The 12,817-nt window shown below is 48.1% G+C and overlaps 1 protein-coding gene across 4 annotated transcripts in view; it reads left to right on the plus strand.

Moving 5' to 3' along the window:
* Nucleotides 1–12,817, plus strand: part of ZMYM3 (zinc finger MYM-type containing 3) — a 32,039-nt gene that overhangs the window by 7,111 nt on the left and 12,111 nt on the right. For 3 of the 4 annotated variants that reach the window (XM_077186096.1, XM_077186095.1, XM_054641237.2), the window contains exons 2-12: nt 2,720–3,610; nt 4,448–4,491; nt 4,890–4,962; nt 5,748–6,039; nt 6,468–6,645; nt 7,016–7,228; nt 7,825–7,975; nt 8,453–8,568; nt 11,486–11,572; nt 11,903–12,053; nt 12,635–12,807. In XM_077186096.1, the coding sequence (XP_077042211.1) occupies nt 2,734–3,610; nt 4,448–4,491; nt 4,890–4,962; nt 5,748–6,039; nt 6,468–6,645; nt 7,016–7,228; nt 7,825–7,975; nt 8,453–8,568; nt 11,486–11,572; nt 11,903–12,053; nt 12,635–12,807 (2,355 nt within the window). In that variant the 5' untranslated portion in view covers nt 2,720–2,733. The remainder of the gene's footprint in view (nt 1–2,719; nt 3,611–4,447; nt 4,492–4,889; nt 4,963–5,747; nt 6,040–6,467; nt 6,646–7,015; nt 7,229–7,824; nt 7,976–8,452; nt 8,569–11,485; nt 11,573–11,902; nt 12,054–12,634; nt 12,808–12,817) is intronic. The other variant, XM_077186097.1, reaches the window with a different exon arrangement.

Consider the following 12,817-nt stretch of genomic DNA (forward strand, 5'->3'; position numbering starts at 1 on the left):
AGGATTTGCCCAGTACAGACTCTTAACAGGGACATTGTCAGTGCAGCTCAAGCCAAGTGTGATTCTTCAGCAGCTGAGTCATTGATTGGGGGATGTGCTGAATGGGAACATCCTGTTAGTTGTGTTTCTTATACTCTCTCCCCAGGTATCCATTCTTGGTGTGAATAGGAGCAGGATATTCAAGCACATGGCTCTTTCATTGGACTGACTGCAGCAGTCCTTAGCTTTGCACATCCTAAGAAATTTTGGTTCCTTCTCCAGAGTGTGTGAGCTGGGAGGATTCAGACAGAGCTGATGAGAAGGGACAGGGCCTCGAGCACAGGGGGCTGTGCTTCCAAACAGAGCATGTGAGTGAGTCAGTGCTCTTACTGCAGCCTTGCCTCTGCAGAGGGGTCTATTCCAGCCACATCCTGATAGTTTGGAGTTGCCTCAATCTGCAGAATACTTCTTCTCTTTCAGACTCTTCTGTTGGTCATGCACATTGCCATTAAGTTAGAGTTTTGTCTTGTGTTGTATCACCCAAAGTTTGAAAGCATTGTTAAGGTGTACGCTGTTAACCCAGATGCCTTTGGTCCACTTGTAACATGAGTTACAGGACAAGTTTGTTTGTAGATTGTTGCTTGCATTATGCTCTGGGAGGGAATGCCCAAATGGATTTCTTATGCTCCAAATGTTTCCAGGGTCTATTTCTACCAAGCAAAGACTAGGCAGCTGAAAGTGGGAATTACATTAGGACCTTAGTGGTTCATTGCAAACTTGTGCAAAGTCTCTGAGGTCATTCTGAGGGGTATGTTAGCTCTGTTAAGTATACCTATAAATAAATTTTCCTTCTTCATCTGGAAGCCGTGAGGTTTTTTTGCTTATTATTGTAGGGTCTGCTCTCTGTCTCTGAAACTGGGTGGGGGATATCTTTGAGCAGGAGACATTGCTCATATTCTGAACAGCAGGAAAAAAACCTTGTTTATCATCTTGGAAGGGTTCTCATCTTCTTCAAATCCTTAAGACCTTTCTTTCAGATGTCTTTGTTTCTATTTCACTTTGTTCTTATTTCTGTCAGCCAACCTAAAACATGTATTAGATCCTGCATTGCTCTGGAATTGGCTTATTCTAAAAGTTTTGTCTCATCTTGTAACTAAAAGTGAACAGAAACACCAAAATCTTTGGGGGTGAAATTTGCTGAGCATTTCTAAAAATTACATTTGCTTTAGTTTCTGATTGGGATTGTGGGAACAGTGCTTTATCTACCACCAGGAAACAGAAAACATTACTGTGTATTTAGATAAAAGAAGGAGGTGGTGGCTTTGAAATCCAGTTGTTGGGTATGATTTCTTTAAATTCCTGCTTATCTAAGTTTTAGAGGCTGGGTACCTTCTCTGTCCAAGTATGTTCTGTTTAGTTCTGAGCAAATTGTGAGTGAAAATTTGCTTGTCCTTTCAGAGGGAAGGATATGAAAAAAGAGTTAAACAGCCGTCATTAGTGAAATTAAATCAGGCTTCCTCCTTTATTGATCTAGATGAGTTATGCCCACTGTAAACCCAAATAAACAAAAGTACAGTGTTTTCTCATTCAGGGCTTAAAACAGTGCTAAATTTAGAATTGGAATTACTCTGATAGGAAGGGCTAGGTTGTTGCCACGTCATTTGATTCTAGTGCCTTTTTTGTAGTGTCTACTTAGAGCCTGTTTGGGGACATGATGTTATTTCAAGTCTTGCACTGCCTTCCCACTTGCAGACTCCAGCTCCTTCTCCCTTTCCCTCTTCAGGTTTGTCAACCATTATCTCCTTGTGGGGGTATAATTCAGTTTTAGACCGTATTACTTGCCTCATCTCTAAGTCTTGACCTTTCTGTCTTATGATGATGTCAACCATGAGGAGCTGGGCTGTAACTTGCCCTCTGAGGTTGGCAGTCTGCATCACACTTTCCTGTTCAAGTCACTGGTTTTGCCCTGCAAAGTCACACTGGTCTTTTTTCCTGACTCCTCATTGCCTGCTTGTGTCTATCTTGCTACTTCTTCTTATTATGACTGCTTTTAACATCAGAGCTTTACCACCTTTCTTCTTGCCACTCTCCAGAACTCCTCCTAGTTCTAACTTAAGCTTTTCCAGTTGTTCCATGTCTGAATATTAGCCTATGTAGTTTTGGGGCTATGCAGTAGCTGTAGTTATACTGTAACATTGTTTATATCTGTCCTCTGACAAGATTAATGCATGTTGTCATCCTGTATCTTGTTAAGACACACTTCAGGGCTTGAAAGGAGTTATTTCTACCTCTATGTTTAAGAGAAAAAAAGGTATTTTAAAAATTAAAAATGTGTTAGCTCCATAAGAACAGATCAGGAGAAAGGACAGACTGTATTATTTGGATAGAGAAGAAGGCAGGGCTGGGGATATTGCTACAGAACATTGGTGTGGAGCCTCCTGAATTGGTGCTCTGATACCCCAGTGTGTCATTTAGCATAAACAAGTTTCTTGGCTGTGCTGTGGTGAGGTGTGTGAGGGCTGTAGAGTTCCCAAAGGTCTGTTATACCAAACTACTGCATCCTGCTGCTGACTTTTGTACCCTCACAAGTAGAGGTGATTCACCTGCTGGTGTCCTGGTTATGGCCTGGCAGCATTCCTGGGCCTTGGTTTACTCCAGCAGTGTTCAGAAGAGTGGACAGTTCATGTTCTGTGTTAGACTGCTTTTCATTAACTTGCAAGTCTCTCTCTCTCATTTCCAGTTGCCATCTTCTAAATGGATTCCAGTGAATTTTCAGGATCTCTGGACCCTCTGTCCTTGCCTGACAAACCGCTCATTGGTGATCTCCCTGCTGACATGGAGTTTGGTGAAGATCTCCTGGGCTCCCAAACAGCTTCTACCCAGGAAGTGTCAGTTCTTCAGCCCCCTGGCTGGGATCAATCCAAGCAGATGACTGCAGATGAGGACTTGGACCTTGTAGTGAAAGCAGACAGCGTGTCTGAACTAAATAAATCAAATGACTGTGTTCTAGATAAACCTGGTGTCTTGGATATGCTGGAGAAACCTGGTGTCAGGGATGATTTGGGTAAAACCTCTGACTTGGTGGATAAACCAGAGGGTCTGGATGGGCTGTGTAAGGCACAACCTTCCCAGGATGTGGAGGGTGGACCAGCAGACTCCTCTGCCCTGTCTAGAGAAGCTGTTGGTCCAGAAACAGGGAAAGAAGGGGAGGATGCACCAAAAAATTGTTCTGGGGATGTAAAGGAAGATGGTGCTGCTGCTATTCCTGCACTGTCTGGTGACAATACCCCTGAATCACCCCAACAACCTGTCCCTGACTCCAGGGATCTCAGCAGTGTCCCAGCCAAGGAAGAAACCACAGCACAGTCCTCAAGTCCCACAGTGCCCCCACCCCAACTCAGTCTTAAACAAACAAAGAAGATGAAGTTGAAGGCACCAAGGAAAAGCTCACCCTTGCAGAGGGAAGGGCTGGCAGGGGAGGCAGAGGTGCAGCTGAGCCCAGACAACAGAACTGCAGCTTTGCCCCCTGAGCCTGTGGAGAAAACCTGGGCAGAGGAAGGGGATGATAATGGGAAGAACTCACTTAAAGAAAACAGTGCACTCAAAGCACAGGAAGCCTTACCACCAGCAGGTAAGTTGTTGGCTCAGCAGAACCTGGCTTCTTTTTGCTCAGGAGGTCATGCAGCTACACACTGCTGAAGCTGGAGTCTGCTCTGCATTCCAGCTCATCCCCTGCTATGGAAGTAGCCAACCCTCTGATGGTCTAGATTTGGGCAAAGCCTCTTGTGTAAAGGGAATAATGTTCCGGTGTGCACAAGCTCCTGCTCTGGCTTTCATGGCTTTAACTGATTTTTGGTGCTTGTGGAAGCAAGGAGCTTCCCCAGTAAAGCTATGGCTGCACATCAGCCACAGCTTTTTTTATTTGAAACATCTCAACTCTTCCAATAACTGTTAACAATTGTAGACAGTAGCCAAGAATGAGACAGTGATGGTCTAAGAGGGCACTGTGTGCAAGTAACACTGTACTGAATGTCACCAAGGGGGCTTTGTGCTCTTTGAGTTTGCAGCTCAGAGAGCTCACGCTCTCCATCGCTGGAGTCTTTGCTGGAACTGAGGGTCAGCAGCAGGTGTTTCCAATAGGCAGAGTTCCTCTGCCCAGGCTGGCCATCCCCAGGAGATGCTCAGTCTTGGCAGAAGCAGTTGGAGGTAACTGCCCACCCAGCCTGCCTCCCCCATGCAGGGAGATCTCCCCCTTACAGGGCTCCTCCAGTCTGTGTTTGGATCTGCAACTACAGGTGGTGGGTTTAGGAACCTTCCACCATCAGAACTGTACTTGGTAGCCAGAACAGGCTGAGGCTTCCTGTGCTGACTGACCCAAAGGGTGGCTGCATTTGGAGAACACCTGTGCTCTTCTACTGGAGAAAAGCCAAGATGTTAGATGCAAGCTTGTTCTGTGTTTCTGTTTCAGGAGAAAGCCTGTCTGGGAAGGGAAGCGAGCTGCCAGCTGAGAAGGTGAGAGGAGAATGCAGTCAAGTATGTATGGTACAGGAGCACAGAGCATGGCTGGCTGTTGTCAGACTCTGTGAGGGACACTGGCTGTTGTGTCAGCCCTCTGGAGAGGAGTTTGTATGACTCCTGTGACAGAATGATCCCTGTGCACTGCCACTATGCTGTAATATGGCTTCAGTGTGTCCCTGCTACCCTCAGCTGAAATGTCATTCTCATAAGCCTACTCCCCTCTCTCCTCTGTCTTGCCAGCTCTGATCAGGTATCCATGGAGTTTTATCCATTTTCAGCCTAGGTATTGGGAAACCAAATCCCAGAAGTTGGAACTTCACCATAATCTGGGATATTTATCCATGGTTGTCCTAGCTGCTAGTTAGCCTAACTATTTTCTGAATGTCTTCTAGGAGCAGAAAAGAAGCGAACGACCCAGAAGATCAGAAACTGTCAGGCCTGAGACTGTGAACTCCTCAGAGAGCAGTGAGTAACTGGGGTTGGCCAATCCCTGTTTTCAGCCAGAGAGAATCCAGATCCATTGTGGGCAGGTAGTTCATGGTGTGAGTACAGTGGGAACTTTGGAATTTTCATCCAGACTTCCCTTCTGCACAGGACAGGTCCACAAGTCTTCATCCTGGGGTATTTGCCTTGCTTTCTCAGGGCACTTAGGTCAAAACAGGGAGTGTTGTAGTATTTTTACAGTGGTGTGTAGGCACCAAGCACTAAGTTACAGGATGAGACTGGGGGGTGTTCCCAGGAAATCCATTTTCCATCTCCTCACCCAGGAACTTCCTTCCATTCTCTCTATGAGAGCAGGCTGTCTGAAGGAAGGTTGCATTTTGGAGATTTTCCTGGAGTGAAGTATCTGTTCTTTGAGATATTGAATGCCACCCTGCCATTCCTTAGTATTTGTGTGTTGCTCCTTTATTGCCTGCCTCTGCTAGAATCTGGTGATTAACACATTCCCTTTCCAGTCTAACAGTTCTTACAGGGTAGATGTTCACACTTTGGGCTTCTGCTCAACCTTGGCATATCATGACTTCCTAGACAGGAATTGTATTTAAGCCTGGTGTGTTTAAACACCTCTTGATTCATCTCCAGTTACAACAGAATTTCTTTTAAGGATCCCTTTATCATTCCACCCAGACAGGAACAAAGTACATAGAGGGACTCTAGAAAGGTGACTCAGAAAATCCCAGCGTGTGTCTCACAGCAGAGTTTCTCACTTCCTAACGAGGGGTTTCTGATCTTCCTCTGCTGCTCTGCAGTTCCAGTGTCTGATGAAGACTCTGATGCGATGGTGGATGATCCCAATGACGAGGATTTCGTCCCTTTCCGGACGCGGCGCTCCACGCGGATGTCGCTGCGTGCTCAGATGGCGCAGCGAGCCGCGCGCTCCTCCTTCACCAAGATGACGTGTGCCAACTGCCGGACCCCGCTGCAGAAGGGCCAGACTGCCTACCAGAGAAAAGGCCTTCCTCAGCTCTTCTGCTCCAGCTCCTGTCTCACCACCTTCTCAAAAAAACCGCCTGGCAAGAAGATATGCACCTTCTGCAAAAAGTGTGTGTTCATTCCCCTCTCCTCAGCGCTCCCGTGCTTGTGACCCCACTCACCTGCTCCACAGCTCTCCTGCCAGTCCCCTTCCTGTGGCCCTCGTTCAGCCACATCATTCCTGCCCACTGCCAGCTGCTGCCCTATGTATTCTTTCACTGCCTATCCCATGCTCCCTACACCTTCTTCACATTCTTACTTTCCCTGCCTGTCCCCAGACTTAGTGCCCCATATTCCCCTCAAAACAATCTCCTGCATGCTCTGTCTTCAGACACCTCTCCCCTGGGCCAGGACAGAAGCTGCTGTGAGACAGTTCTTGCCAACTTTTTGGGACACCAGAAAGTCCTGTACATTACAGTGAGCCATCCTATCCATCCTATCCCTTTGTGGCAGGACACACATGTCCCTGCACTAACCCATCCCCTCCTGATCCCCAGGGAGATCTGGAACACCAAGGACTCTGTGGTTGCCCAGATTGGTTCAGGTGGCTCTTTCCATGAGTTCTGCACCTCTGTCTGCCTTTCCCTCTACGAGGCCCAGCAGCACAGACCAGCACCTCAGTCTGCAGATGCCTCGGACACCAGCCGCTGCAGTGTTTGCCACAAACCTGGCGAGGTAAACAAATCCCTTGTCCTTCCCATGTCCTGGAGGAAGTGCTTAGAACTCACAGCACTTAGTCTTGATCAAGACCAGGGCATTTGCCAGGTTTTCTTTCCTGTGGTGTGAGGCCTCAGCCCCTGAGCTGGCTTAGGCTCACTCTCAAGCTTTTCCTTGCCTGAGGCTCACTGCTTCCTGCCACTCTGCTCTCACAGTTGCTCCTCTGACTTTTGGCAAGGGAGGCCGCAGCGAGTCCACACCAGCTTCCAGTATGGCACTTCCCAGAGTTTTAGTGCCTGTTATCCCAAGGGCTGTGCTTGTAGTGGTACAGCTGCACTGGAAGGAGGCCTGTGGTGGTTTGGGAGTGACAGCAGTGATGTCTCTGCAGATCCAGCACGAGGTCAGCAATGGGAATGTGGTTCACCGCATCTGCAGCGACGCCTGCTTCACCAAGTTCCGGGCCACCAAGGGGCTGAAAACAAACTGCTGTGACTACTGTGGACTTTATATCTACAACAAGGGCATGCCCCTGGAGTACCTCTTCCATGAAGGCCAGCAAAAACGCTTTTGCAACTCTGCGTGTCTCAACAGTTACAAGAAGGTGGGTGGGGGCAGCTGCCTGGGATGGGGGGTTATCTGTGGGCACACAGCAACTTTGCTTGGTGTGGCACAGGGCATTTTATTAAATGGCAGGTGACTTGAATCCCCTTGGTCTTTGATTGCTGACAAAGCAGTTAAAAGACTGCTGTGGGGAAACTCTGAAGCAGGTAAACAGAATTGATTTTATCTGCATGGGGCCCACCATGGACCCAAGCATGGGTCAGAAAGTCCATTAACTGATGGTAGAGTGACAGTGGTATATGCAATTAGCATGGAATGGCTTCTGGATGTCTCCCTAAGGCTAGGCTGGGTATGTTCCTCTGTCACCTGAGCAGTCTTCACTTAACTGTCTTGGGAGGGGTTGCCAAACTCAGTATTCCTGCCAGGCTACCCTTGAAATGAGAGGTTGAAGTGCCAAAGGCAGCGTTTTTTGCTACCACCACCTGAATCTGCAGACTGTGAGCCTATCCCTGGCATCAGGTGGTCACTGCAGGAGAGCAGTCCTGTAGTGGATACAGCAGTGGGGTGGGATGTGAGAGCTGGACCTTGCCAGCTGTGATGGTCTCCTGGAAGCTCTGTTCTGCTCTGTGTTTGCAGAAGAACACTCGGGTCTACCCCTGCATGTGGTGCAAGACGCTGTGCAAGAACTTTGACATGCTGCCCAACGTGGATCGCAGTGGCAAGATGGGCCTGTTCTGCTCCATTTGCTGCACTACCTCCCACAAAGTGAAGCAGTCAGGCTTAGTTGGTAAGAGCACCTGTGTAGAGGGAATCATCACCTCTCCACTTAATTCTTTCCTTGGTATTGTTTATTGCTGGAAGTGCAGATGGAGGAGCCCTTGCAGCATGTAGACATCTTAATACAGAGAGTAGTGTACATTGCTGTTCTTGAGAATGAATGCAGGGAGCAGGTGTAGTGCTGGATTGTGCTGGCATTGCCCTTCCCATTACATGGGGTACTGGGGTGTCCTGGAGTGGGACAAGTGTTGCAGCCTGTTTTGTCCAAATTCCTATAGAGCCAGGGTCACTTTTCTGAACCACTCTGCTCTCCATCTGTTTAACATTTCTGTCCTAGCAGAATCTGCTGCTCTTAGTTTCCTGCTGTTCTTGTCCCTTGCATTGTGATAATAGTTTGTCAGACTGAGGACGAGTGAGCTTGCCATCCTCAGAATCCAGTCCCACATCCTGTGCTGCTGCCCTCACCAATTCCTATCTGTTTCATCAGGTCCCCCTAGACCCTGCAGCTTCTGCAGAAAGAGTTTATCTGAACCCTGCTATTACAACAAGACAGACCGGGTTGTCTACCAGTTCTGCAGCCCCAGCTGCTGGACCAAATTCCAGGTACTGAAATATTCCTCATGCTGGGCTGGGCCATAGAGCTCATGACACTAGAGGCTCCACCTTCCTTGAGCTCCTCAGGGAGGGCTCCTAAGAAAGTCTCTTCTGGAGCACAGGAGTTGCAGTGACTGTGATTGCTCAAATCCCAGTCCTGGCCCTATCTCCCCCACCCTCCACTGGGATAAGGTGGGCTGCAATTCACTCCTGCCTATCAGGTTATGCCCAGCAGGAGGGCAGTGCAGAGCTGTGCTGTTTGAGATAGACTGGCCTTAAGAGAGCACAAGCAAGTGCACAAGTAAACCAGGAAAGCACAAGTGCACACCTGATAGCTGGGTGGAGAGGGGCAGAGCTGCCCTCTCAGCCAGGTGTCACTGAGAAACATAAGTCTTCAGGATGTATTATCTAAAAATTTATAAGTAGCAGGCCTGGATACCTGTTGTTGAATAATCCTCAAAGGCTTGACTGGTGATTTTTAATCTTCTGATGTTAAGTTTCAGCATATGTGAGATGTTTGTGGTATTCATAGGCAATTTCAAGAATATTAGTTTTGTACAGTTGTCAAAGAACAAAGTAACAGCCAGGAAGACCTGAGAAACTCAGGCCAGGACAAGTCTTGGGCAACTGAGAAAACATAGAAAATCTAGAGGTAAGAGTTAGTTACCTCTAACCTAGCAGTTGGAGCATTTCATTTTGAGATTTGATTTGTTTGGGGCTTTTTTTTTTTGTTTTTTTTTTGGTGGAGGGGGGTGGAGGCATTTGGTTGGTTGGGGGTTTTGGTGGGCTTCTTTTTGTTTCTTTCTGTTTGTTTGTTTGGGTTTTTTATAAATCCTTGATTGTAATCCTTCACTAAGGTCACAAAAAGCGTGAGTAGTGTAGCTATAGAGCTTTTAGCATTGTAGATTTCATAAGGCTGGAATCATAGAACAGTTTGGGTTGAAGGGGACCTTTAGATCTCATCTGGGCCAGCCTCCCCTTCAGTGAGCAGGGACATCTTCAACTAGATCAGGTTGCTCAGAGCCCTGTCCAATCTGATCTTGAATGTTTCCAGGGTTAGGGCACCTACCTGTGTTTTGCCACCTACGTTGTAAAAAAAAAATAGCTAATCTCAATATGCTCTCTTTTAGGTTAAAACTATTACCCCTTGTCCTATTGCAGCAGGCCCTGCTAAAATGTGTATCCCCATCTTGCTTACAAGCTCCCTTTTAAGTATTGAAAGGCCACAATAAGGTGTCCTCAGAGCCTTCTCCAAGCTGAATAATCCCAATTCAGCCTTTCTTGACAGGAGAACTATTCCAACCCTCTGATCATTTTTATGGCCCTCCTGGACTCGCTCCAACAGCTCCATGTCCTTCCTGTGCTGGGGACCCCAGAGCTGGAGTCAGTACTGCAGGTGGGGTCTGACCAGAGTGGAGCAGAGGGGCAGAATCCCCTCCCTCTACTCCATTGAGGAGACAGCTAGGTTGGTCAGGCAGGACTTGCCCTTGGTGCCCTGTGCTGGCTGTGTTGGCACCTCCTGTGCTCCATGTGCCTCAGCACAGCTTCTAGAAGGATCTGTTCCATGATCTTCACAGGCACTGCGCAGTTCAGTTGTTTCCAGGGTCCTCCTTTCTACCCATTTTAGAAATGGTTGCAACTTTTCCCCTTTTCCCAACTGGAAGTTCATTAATTCATCTAACTTGAATTATTACCATATAAAATCAGCATTGTAAACATATGAGTAAACCCATGCATCACCTGGGTTAGGAACTGTCCTGCTGGCAGATCTCAGAACACACTTGTCAAAGAAAAAATACTGAAGAGAATGTTTCAAAATGGCTTCTTGGGGATCAGTGTTAAGTCCAAAGACTTCAACATCTTCATCGATCATTTGGCAATAAAGTCAAAGTAAGCATGATGAAATTTAGCAGATGAAACAAAAACTGGTGAAGTGTTAGCCCATGCTGCATTCAGGGTAGTCACAGAAAGCAAAGCAATTGGATTGATTGACAAGGCTGGTTCCTCCTAATGTTTGCTTAAATGCAATTTCAGTGCAAGATCCTGTGTCAGCCTTACTCAGGTAGTGTGGAGATACAAATCCTGGAAAATAAGGATTTTGAAAAGGCCATGGAATTACAGCAGATAAACTATTCAGTATGAGCATCTCAGTTTACAGCCACATGGAGGAGGATTAATTTATTGCAAGTACAAGCAGGAGAACATAGAGTTAATGTTTGAGGGCCAGGGAGCAAAAGACCTGCTTAGAATGATGCACATCTAGGAAGGATGTTCTCCAATGTTGACTTCATTTTCAATGCTGAAGAAAAATTGGAAGTATTCTGAAGAAAAACCCAAAAATTAAATTTGGGCTTGAAAAATGCTTGTACTGAGGCACTTGCAGAATGTCTTATCTGAAGTTATCAGAAAGAAAACCAGGAATTACTTTATTAATAAATATATCCTTGTGGATAAGACACCAAATACTAAATGCATTGTGGACAGGACACCAAATGCTGTTTAATCTAGCAGATTAATCTAGCAGAAAATGGGATGAGAGGCTGCTGGAATTCTTAAGTTGCATTATCTTGAAAATAGAAATCAGGCACCTGTGCTTCAAGAACTTTTAGAGAAATCCTCAGAAGAGATAGCAGAGCCCTCATCATCTAAGTTTTTAAATCCAGTGGCGTGGCAGCTTGCAAGCTTGCCTTCCTGAGAAGAGCTGGACCCAGCACACTGGAAGCAAAGTGAAATTGCTCTCAGGAATCATCTCTCCAGGAGCTTGGGACATGATGTGATGGACTGAGCGAGTCCCCACAGTGGCAGCAGGTCCGAGGGGCCAGGCAGGCTGCAGGCCATGGAGGAGGTGGCAGTGGTGGCAGTGTGAGGCAGGTGCCTGCTGCCCTCCAGCTGCTCTCCCCCCATGAGCTGTCTCTGTCTCCTGCAGCGCACCAGCCCCGAGGGTGGGATCCACCTCAACTGCCATTACTGTCACAATCTGTTCAGCGGGAAGCCGGAGATCCTGGACTGGCAGGTGAGGATTTCACCCGGGGGGATGTGGAGGTGGAGCCCAACACTGCTGAGAACCTCTGGGGTACTTCTTCTCCCTGCTGTAAGCAGAGCTCCTGCCCTGCCAGACCTCTGAATGCCTTAGCTGCAGAGATGTGCCTGGAGACTGCTGAGTGCTGCACTCCTGATGTTCAGCGGGATGTCAGTCAGAAGGGCAGGAGGAGACCACTCCTGCCAAATCCTGTGCCAGGAGAGCTGGGGACTTAACTCAGCCCTGTAGTCTTTCTTTTGCTTCCCTGAGAAGTGTGGGAACCTCCTGCCAGCCTGGCTGACCTGGCTGTGGTCTCTTTGGCAGGACAAGGTGTATCAGTTCTGCTGCAAGGACTGCTGCGAGGACTTCAAGCGGCTGCGTGGGGTGGTGTCTCAGTGTGAGCACTGCAAGCAGGAGAAGCTGCTGCATGAGAAGATCCGTTTCTCTGGAGTGGAAAAGAATTTCTGCAGCGAAGGTACTTGGGGAAGGCATGGGAGAGGCAGAGCCCCCATGCCAGCCCATGCTGGGGGAGGAGAAGAGAGCATGGAGAGGAACAGAGGGGAGATTGTCTTAGCCAGGCCCTGGGGCAAGAGCCTTGCCATGCAGTGAAGGGAGGACTGTTGTGGGGATGGCTTGCTGTCCAGCCAGGCCCTAGGGCAAGATCTTTACCGTTCATTGTGTCCTTGGGGAGGGCCTTCTCACAGCTTTTCTCTCTCTGGGGGCTGGGGAGACAGCAGGTGGCAGCTCCGCTCCTCCTGTCATCATGCACTTCTACGCTCTTGCGTCTGGGCTGGCCTGACCTGGCCTTGCCCTGCCTGCTGGGTTCCTGCACACAGGAGGTTGGAGTCAGACTCTTCCTAGAAGCATGGAGGTGAGAGATGGCAAGTCCCCGTGAGGTCCCATCTTATCCCAGCCCTAGGGGCCAGTGCTGGATTGTTCCCTACAGTGTGTTGCGTGTGCTCTGTTGTCTCCGCAGACCTGGATTCTGGTCATGTTTGGGTCAGGGAGGCCCCCAGTTCATCCTGGGAAGGTTTCACTCCTATTGTTTCTCCGCAGGGTGTGTGCTTCTTTACAAACAGGATTTCACCAAGAACCTGGGCCTGTGCTGCATCACCTGCACCTACTGTTCTCAGACCTGCCAGCGGGCGGTCACCGAGCAGCTGGAGGGCAGCACCTGGGACTTCTGTAGTGAAGACTGCAAAAGCAAATACTTGCTCTGGTACTTCAAGGTCAGTATTG

This window comes from Agelaius phoeniceus, chromosome 14 (assembly GCF_051311805.1).
Source record: "Agelaius phoeniceus isolate bAgePho1 chromosome 14, bAgePho1.hap1, whole genome shotgun sequence".
Lineage (NCBI taxonomy): Eukaryota > Metazoa > Chordata > Aves > Passeriformes > Icteridae > Agelaius > Agelaius phoeniceus.